Source organism: Mytilus galloprovincialis, chromosome 7 (assembly GCF_965363235.1).
Source record: "Mytilus galloprovincialis chromosome 7, xbMytGall1.hap1.1, whole genome shotgun sequence".
In the NCBI taxonomy this organism is placed as follows: domain Eukaryota; kingdom Metazoa; phylum Mollusca; class Bivalvia; order Mytilida; family Mytilidae; genus Mytilus; species Mytilus galloprovincialis.
Genome location: NC_134844.1, coordinates 76,161,656 through 76,171,561, shown reverse-complemented (window position 1 = coordinate 76,171,561; position 9,906 = coordinate 76,161,656). Strand labels below are relative to the sequence as shown.

The 9,906-nt window shown below is 32.1% G+C and overlaps 1 protein-coding gene across 1 annotated transcript; it reads left to right on the top strand.

Annotated features, from left to right (window-relative positions):
* The first annotated feature begins 1,286 nt into the window (after positions 1 to 1,286).
* Positions 1,287 to 3,471, top strand: LOC143083680 (toll-like receptor 4). The gene has a single exon (XM_076259957.1). The coding sequence runs from the start codon at positions 1,308 to 1,310 to the stop codon at positions 3,264 to 3,266; it is 1,959 nt and encodes a 652-aa protein (XP_076116072.1). The 5' UTR covers positions 1,287 to 1,307; the 3' UTR covers positions 3,267 to 3,471.
* The last annotated feature ends 6,435 nt before the right edge of the window (positions 3,472 to 9,906 follow it).

Genomic DNA, 9,906 nt, shown 5'->3' with positions numbered 1-9,906 from the left:
CACTTATGTTTTCGTCCTTTTTATTCTTCACATCTGATTTTTGTGGTAAAAAGTAAAATACAAGAAGGCAAACAATCCACATCTTGGCAAAATCAAATTTGTATGAAGTATTTACTTTATGTACTTGGGAATAATAAGGGACTGACTTAGATTTTTTTTATCGTATAGACATCGCAAAATTTAAGGTCTTTTGAGATATTTCCTTGACATGTCTCAATGGAAATTTCAAAGATTAAAATAAAAAAATATTTTTCATATAAAAAAGAAGATGTGGTATGATTGCCGATGAGACAACTATCCACAAAAGACCAAAATGACACAGACATTAACAACTATAGGTCACCGTACGGCCTTCAACAATGAACAAATACCGCATAGTCAGCTATAAAATGTCCAGATAAGACAATGTAAAACAATTCGCACGAGAAAACTAACGGCCTTATTTATGTAAAAAAAAAAATTAACGAAAAACAAAAATGTAACACATGAACAACCGACCACCACTGAATTTCAGGCTCCTGAATTGGGACAGGCACATACATAAATAATGTGGCGGGGTTGAACATGTTAGCGGGATCCCAACCCTCCCCTAACCTGGGACAGCGGTATAACAGTACAACATAAGAACGAACTCTTCAATTTGTTACAGTCAAACACGGACTTTAATCATGTAGCTTAATTATTTTTGTTTGTAAAGATAAACATTCGAATATTTTCTCTGCAGGGATCATTTATTACAGCCTTGTTGTTGCCTTTATGAGACAAGTTTGTTGCGAAAATTATAAATTCCTCCAGCAGGAAGCATGCCAGTTTTCGAATTATTGTAAATGCAGTAGAGTTCCCAGTTCAGGACTTTTTAAAGCAGATTGTTCTGATAAAGGTCTGACCAATATATCTAGGCTGACGAATAATCTTCAGGATTTATCTCTCCGAAATAACAATATAATTATGATAGAAGATGGGATTTTCGAAAAAAGTATTTTATTGGAGTCCTTGGATTTGTCTTTTAATAGAATCAAACAACTAAGAAAAAACTCGTTCAAAGGATTAAACAATTTAGTTTCCCTAAATCTCAGCCACAACGATTTGAAACACGAAGACAGGTTTGGCTCTTCAACTTTTTATTATCTGAAAAACTTAAAGAATTTGTATTTGAAAAAGAATTTCAACACTTCATTTATGCCAGATTTATCTGAACTTTTATTTTTGGAATCGCTGTCCATGGATTTTGTTTCTGACACATTTGCAGATCTTGGTAAACATTTTGCATATTTAAAACACTTTCTGGTCATACTGGTAATTGCAAGATGAATATACTTACACCGGAGACTTTTTCATTTTTACCTCAAATAACAAATTTAACTTTATCTAAGTGCCATATACAATTTATATACAACGGAACTTTTAAGAATATGAGAAATCTATCCGAGCTCGACATTTCCTTTAACACATGTTTGAGATTCAAAGTGCTTGAAAATATCACTGCGGATTTACAACATTCAGAAATTAAAATCCTAAAAGTAAACTATATTCATGGTTTGTTCGAAATGAGTACAATACTAAAAACTTCTCATATATCCAATTTGAGAAATACATCTCTAAAGAGATTCGAAGCCGATGGAAATCGTATTCAGAGAATAGAATATGGCGCATTAAAATATTTTCCAAAGTCCGCCAGAAGTGCTTCTTTTAGAGACAACATTTTTTCTATTGGCAAATATATGCTTGATGTATTTGGTCTAAATATAACATTTCTTGATGTTTCTGATTCTTTTTCTGCCCACAGTGTGCTCACTGGCTACTTAGAGGAATGCATACCTCGAAAAGACACTGAAACACTGATTTACGATGACAATTGGTTATTTTCAATCATGTCCGCCTACAGGCAATGGAACCCCTATCAAAATAATTTCAAAGTTCAGGTTCCAGAAAAACTCAATACATTTATATTGAGATCAAGTGCACTGAATTATGAAATACCAAGTTTCGGTTTTAAGAAAAATAACATTAAAAGAGCTAGTTTCAGTGACAATGTCTTGCATACATGGACAGGACCGGTTAAGAATGTTGAAAATCTTATCTCTTTAGATCTTTCTTCGAACTTTTGTTCTAATGTTTCAAAGAGATTTTTCAGTGAAGATTTCAAAAATTTGAAAAAGATAATTCTTCGAGACAACCTCTTAGGACTCGTTTTACCAAAAGACACCAACGGTGAAATTTTGAGAAATCTTCATAGCGTTGATTACATTAATCTTTCGAAAATCAGAATAGCAAATATACCAAAAATGTTTTTTAGAAATCAACAGAATTTAAAAAGATTAGACCTGAGTGAAAACCTGATCGAAGATATCAACTTTCAAGTTTCGCATATGAAAAAGCTTATGTTTGTTAATGTTAAGAATAATAAGATATTTAAACTGGGTCAATTTGCCATGAAAGAGTTTGACTTAGTCGCCAAAAGTAATGCAAATTTCACCGTTGATCTTGGTAGCAATAATCTTGTATGTAACTGCGATTCATTATCTTTCGTCAAATGGATGGTAACCACACCTACACATCTTTATCGACGAAACACATATGAATGTAAAATGTCAAATGATACAATCATTCTTCACAACCCTACAGAAATATTTAAAACGCTTCAAAAGGAATGTATGTCATATGACGGGATAATAATTGGAATTACGACAGGAATATTGATTTTCATTTCTATTCTTTTTGGTGGAATCAGCTACAGATTTAGATGGAAACTACGTTATTTATACTACATAGTCAAGGTCAAATGGCATCAAACTGATAATGAATCGGACAATAAAGATCAGAGAATGTATATGTATGATGTTTTCGTTTCATATGCTGACGAAGATCAAACATTTGTCCATAATACACTTCTTCATAAATTAGAGAAAGATGGTGGAATTCAGTTATGTTTGCACAAGCGGAACTTCTTACCTGGGAATGATATCGCCACAAATATCACATCCGCAATTCACAATAGCCGTAAAACAATGGTCATAATGTCTCCATATTATTTAGCTTCATACTGGTGTATGTTTGAATATAATATGGCTAGGATGGAGGGTATATATGAGCGCGATTGTGAAAACATCCTTTTTCTAGTACTTTACAAGCAAATTTCTACTTGCGATCTGCCACTTCAAATACTCGAACTGGTTCACTGTCAATCTTACATTGAGTACCCAAATGATGAGTACGGAGATGTTGTCTTTTGGGAACAGCTTAAAAGGACTATTCAATCCTGCTAATGTCTCCGTTTTGGATTTGACGCAACAAACTTGTTAACGTGAGAAGAATACATTTGTGTTTACCAATGCATGTATTCGTATATTGTTACTTCGGGTATAGGCCAACTGCATTTAAAGGACGCCAGTTAGTATTGTTTCAAACCATCTGTTATGCAACTTCAGAATGTACATGTGAAATTGTATTTGAATAACTTGCTGTTTTAAATGTTTGTCTTTTGTTCTTCCCTCTGTTTTCTGTAGACTGTGTCTGTTAAAGCTTCACAAGTAGATTTGCATTTTAAAATGATGCTCGTTTAAAGTTATTAATTTTATAAATTTTTAATTATAAAACAGAATGGGGAAAAAAATCAGTCTCTGACAAATTGAATTCGCAATTTGTTCAGTGCATTTAGTTTCTTCTAATAATCTAAACAAGAGGATAGTTATTCCGGTAAGAAGTGTAGGAAATTAAACTGTTGTGACTTTATTAGCAGCACACACACACTTGTCTCTTATAGCATGTTAAAGGCCCCAAATTTCAATAATAAAAAGGCCTTATTTTAACTATGCTAACCTTTCTGTGTATATCCCTGAGAAATGAGGGTCTTTTCGATTAAAACTTGTATGCAAATATTCTAAACTGTTTATCGGCTGGTAAAAAACACAGTAATTTGCAATTTAATCTATCAAAATGATAGAGTTTTCTCACATGCAAATTAAAAAATAAAATGATTCTGATAGATTTTTTACATGAAATTATTCAGCCACTTTTCTATTTTGACCAACCTATCATGGACAACTCGGTGAGCAAAGGACATGCAACTGTTCGGTCAAGCTTTATGACACAAGGTTAAACTAAACATATCTGAATTAAGCAGAAAAAAAGTGGGTGTAGATGAGGGTCTTTATTTGTAAATTATTGAAAAATTTCCCTTATATTGTTTTGAATTTTGAAAATTAGAGATGCAATAATATCTTCCAATAACAAAAATGTCATACTTTTACATGCCTTCTGGATTTTTCTGTAAAACAATTTATATTTGTCGACTTTTATCACACGAGAAATGTGAGGTTAAAATGTCAATTTTAGAGATTTATAAATAAACCGGATGTCCGCAATTCATATGTTTAATGGAAAATTAAACTCTTCATGAAACACTTATGATACAGAAATAGTACTTGTTTATCTATTTTATCTATTTTAACTTTTACGTAATTAATTTTGAAAAGTTTGTGTTTGTACCGTTCTATTAAAGTATCATTTATTAAAACATTTAGCTTAAAATGTTCTGAGCGTGAGTGAATTTGGTCGTTCTATTTTTTTTCTGTTTCTAGACGGCTGTCTCAGATTGAATATATCTTGCAAAATTACTTTTATAGAACCTGAAGATGTGCATCTGATATTTTGTGTTTTGAATATAGTTATGTTGATGGCTTTAATGCAAAAACTAGACTTAGCCATATTTGCTTGTATCAAATTATACTGAGTGCCAATGAAAACGCAACACTTTTGTTTTTCAAAAAAAACTTATAATTTTTATTTTATTTATATTAGAACTTTGTATAGTTGGTTGAAAATGACTTTTAAGACAATTGTCGACAATTTTACGGTTGAGTGATTTTTGGAACAAATGCGAAGTAAGGGTTATTTTGAACGGACATAAACCGAGTTCACCGATTTTCAACGTACCCACCATTTTCACGATTTTGTCATTTAAAGCTTGGCTAATGTCATGAATTTTCCCGCCCTTATTGTTAACAAACTGCAATAAACATCTGAGTAAAAGCCAGGACTTTCTGACAACCAGCTACATGCAGTTTTGGGCATGATCCAATGAAGCCTTTCACAGTATACAATTACGAGAAGACTGAAGTTGTAGCCTCTACAATAACCCAAATCATCCACAAATTCAACCAAAATGAATCATTCAATGATAAGCCACATCCCGGGATACAAAAAGCAAGAAACGCTCAGCAAGACCGATACATTTGGTCGTTAACACATCCAATATCGACTCTGGTGGCTGTTCAAAGGTCACGAGAGTTCAATGGTGGTCACGTTAGAACCTTTGGAGCAATTTCAGTAAAGCACCATTTGCGCAGAAATTGTTAAAGAGCACCACAGTCTTTCCTTAGTGACATCTAAACGGCCGTCTGGCGTAAACATCGAATTCTGTAGACCAACAAACATTCATTATGTACCAAAAAACATCAGTGGTGGTTACATAGACATTTGGCACGCACCTTGGCCAAAAGTCTTGCTTTTCGCCGGATTTTGGTCCAAACGAGCAAATTTTGCAACAGATTTAACAAGGTTTAGACGATGAAAACCACCACCAATATCATAAAGTCAGCTTGAGTTTGCTTTGCGGGACAAGTGGAATAAAATTCCACGGGATCACATTAAACGTCCGGGATGATCAACTCCACGGAGCTGTGGATATTGCACTGCACCACGGGGTTGTAACATTTTGTGTTAGGACTGTGAGTTGATGATTCTACATTGGATGTTTCGTTTACCTATTGCGCACGAAAGATGACAAGGAAACAGTTTCTGTGTGATATCGATCTATTGTTAAAATTATTTTGAAAGATTATCATTTCTAGTATAAATTTTATTTTTGAAAAACCAAGTGTTGCGTTTTCATTGGCACTCAGTATATATGCAGAAATCATAGAAAACGGTTTGACAAAATGCAACGTTGTAAGTGTAATCATGCTAATTTAAATAGACCCATCCCCTCCGCCCATTTATACCCTCATGTATGTTTTTATTCCAAAGTTTCTGCTTCTAATAAATTCATATATCATCAGAATAAATGATGAGAATTGTAAAAATCTATTATATAGATATATGTTCTATAACACCATGACACCAAAACTATTAACAACAATTTAATTATTGCTGTCAACTTCATCCTTGAATAGGTAATTAATTAAAGTCACGAAATGTATAATTTGTATTGAAAAGAGCGCCAAAACTTAAAAATTATACAAGACAGGTGATTTTCTTACGGATTTAATGTTATTTTATACAGATCATGTATAAATGACTGATCATGTTTCATTCGTATTTCTTTAAAAGAAAATTCAAATATTACCCCGAAACATATTTATTTTTAAACTGACTATTATTGAACACATTATCCTGTATTCATGCTATATCAGATAAGGAAGTTAATGAAGGGTTTTATCGATATTATATAGTTTTGTGCGTATGACCAGTTGATATATTTTTCTATACATGTATGTATGGGAATATTGTAACATCGAACACGAACCATTACACAAATGTGGAAAAAAATCTTGTATCCCTAAATCAAATTAAAATTAATCTATTGTAAGAAAAATAGTATCTAATCGAAAGAGCGTAATATACTAATAAGATGTTATAGCGATTGATCATTTTGTGCGATACTTGGCTGTTTAAGTGATACTTTGAAAGTAAATCCTGCTAGGCTGATCTATTTTCAAACCTCTGATATTACACAATAACACTTACAATTTTTTGTTTCGTGCCAACTCAAGCGATTAAAGATTTAACAGCATGATCTATAATATAATTGAGGAAAATTATATACGACCAACGGAAAGCAACGACAAACGGAAACCAACGACAAACGGTAACCGACGACAAACAACGAAAGACATACTCTGGTTTAGGACATATACTTATACAATGATTTTAACAAATAACGAACTCAATAAAACTCAACTAAGCATCTTTTTTACAATTCATAATCATCTAATAAGATCCCAAACAAAACAAGTAATATGTGATAAAAATGGCCTGTCAAGGTTTAATATTATTTCCCTTTTATATAGACAATACGTCGTGAAAGTATGACACATTATAACATATGACAGTTTGGCTAACCAGAGCTATTCTATTTGATACTTTTTTTATTTCTATGTTTTGAAACAGAAAAACCAGTGTTGCCATGGTAAGAAAGTTTTTGTTGAATCATTTGTTTTGTATTGTCATTGTAAAATTTGTTTACAAGTATTTAAACCTAAGCAATTTAATCTCTACAACTACGATTGGAGCAGGCAAATTGACTTCTGTCTATATGACTTAAATGATACAGATAATTGGTCGAACTGAAAAGGTATCCTAACGATAAAATACATCTAGAGGTCAACAAACTGTTAACTTGTCATTATATAGTTCAAGTGTACATTTCGTCCTTTTTTAATCATTAACAACTTGTTGATTCATCATTTTTGTACGCCATTTTCTGCATATTCGGAAGTGTTAGTCCTCCTATTTTGTGATTATTAATTGATTTGGTGTCTAAGTCAATATTTTCACCGGGGTTTATACGTTTTACACAATGTTAAACTTTGTATAGAATCCCGTGTTGGAATTCATTTCTGTTATTTGTAGTCTTTTTAATCATACTTCTCTTATTTACATTTCCTTTGTATGCAACATTTTAACTCCTACAATTTTGGGTTTTTTAATTGAAGTTTTATATTCTTCCGGGTGTAGTCTCAATTTCTATAGAATCGTGTGCTGCATTTTATTTCATGTTATAAATAGTCCTACTCCTTTTGTAAACACTTTCTTTGTGTATTCGATATTCTAACCCTTACAATGTTGGAATTTTCAACCAATTTATTTTTATATGGATTTGTACTACCGACTGCAGTCGCTTTATTCTTTCCACAGAATCGTGTGTTGAATTTTATTTCTTGTTGGTATCTTCAGTAAACCTGACAATGTGTAAGTACAAAATATGCTATCTGATTAAAAAAAACCTCATATGATGCCAACCTAAATGATGGAGGTAGACAACACTACACGGAGATAACTCTGTAAAAAATCAAATGCACGTTTGAATCACATTAAATTGTAACGGAAAGATTCATTCATAACTGTCTTAATCTCGACAACTACGATGAAATTGGCTAAGGGAAATATGTTTCTGAGACAGAAACGTTAATAGGAGAAGACATTAGAAGTCAAATATTGCAACAAATTAAAGAAGTGTCTATGTTTAAGACATGCTCTAAATCGCACGGAACAAGAAAAAGAGTGGGAATAAATTAAAGAGAAAATAGTAAAGATCTGTCATAAACACTATGCTGAACAGGCACATAAACTAAATTTTGTAACTACGTTTACACTGATATCAGTAATTTTTGTCTTATCTTAAAATTATCGATTTGAGGAGTTTGACCCAATTCAACCGATGTGTATGGTGTGCTCATGTATGCTGTCCAAGGTTAGGCATTTGATGGGTACCCGCAAACATTTTTGACATTATAACATCCTGTATACGCCTGTCCCAAGTCCGTGGTTATTTGCTTGTGCTTTGTTAATTGCTTTGTACATGACACAAGTCGAAATCATTTTAGTTTGAACTGTTTTACTTTTGTCATCTCGAATTTTGTATAGCTTCGCTAACCAGTATGGGTTTTGCTCATGATAACGTACGTTGACCTATAGTTGCTTAATTTTATATCAGTTGCTGACTGCTGGAAAGTTGTTCCAATAACAATTATGCCGAATCTATCTAATATTATTCCTAATTATATTCCAATGCTGCTGAATGTTCGTTCCAGACAGAATAATGGCCAAATAATAAGCACTTGTATTGACATTAAATTTTAAGGATACAATAATTCTTCTGTGAATTTTGTGAGTATCTAACTTCCAATAGATTGAACCACTATGGTCTTTATAAAATAATTCATAGTTTGTTTTTTCTCATTATTGAATGCCGAACGGTGACCTATAGATGTTTGAGATGTTTATAATTTTTGTGTTATTCAGTCTCTTTTGAAGAGTTTTAACATTGGTACCACCTCTTCTTTTCCATATTAGCTATATAATCCAAAAGTATTTAGAAATCTTTTAATTGAATGTTCTTTAGCTCATATTTGATTTAACCTTTCAACTGATTTCTTTCGAGTTCCATTTATGATATAAAGGAAACTTTCGCTGAGCTAGGCTTTAATATTCGATGAGCAATTTTGATTAAAAAAGATGAATTACAAACTCAAGATGGAAAGTAATCTTTAAAAATATTCGAGAATATACATAAAGCTCAGTAGGCATATTACACAAAAGGCTAACGATATTTACGAAAAACTCAATTTTGTATTTGTACAATCAGAAACGCATAAGTCACGCTTGAATTAAGAATAATATAAAAAAATTGTAAGGCAAAAAAAAAAAGCACAAAGTTGTAAAGAATTGAGAACCCAAATCCAAAAGGATATATGTACAAACGTCATATCGCTTGACAAACATCAAAACTATATGGTTTGCATGTTTAAAAAAACTAGTTTAGCTTTAAAATTTCCATTTAATTATTTTTTCTAGCTTTTTTTTCCTTCGTAACATATATTAATTTCATTTATTATTACCATCACATCTATCTAAGACAAATAAAATCGTAATTATGCATATTTTCTATGCAGGGACCATTAAACGTTCGTATTTCCTGGTTGCTGCTTTTATACTTCACGCTAGTTGTGACTACAACAGAGAACATGAGATGAAGGAATGGACAGAATGTCAGTTCGCTAGTTCCTGTATTTGCACAAACATTCTTGATTCAGAAGAAGTTCAAGCAGATTGTTCAAACAAAAATGTGCTTCATATACCTAGATTACAAAAGAATCCTCAAGATTTATCGCTACAAAATAATAC

What these genes read in the sequence shown, in the direction of transcription:
- LOC143083680 (XM_076259957.1), top strand. Translation starts at nt 1,308, where the DNA reads ATGAATATACTTACACCGGAGACTTTTTCATTTTTACCTCAAATAACA.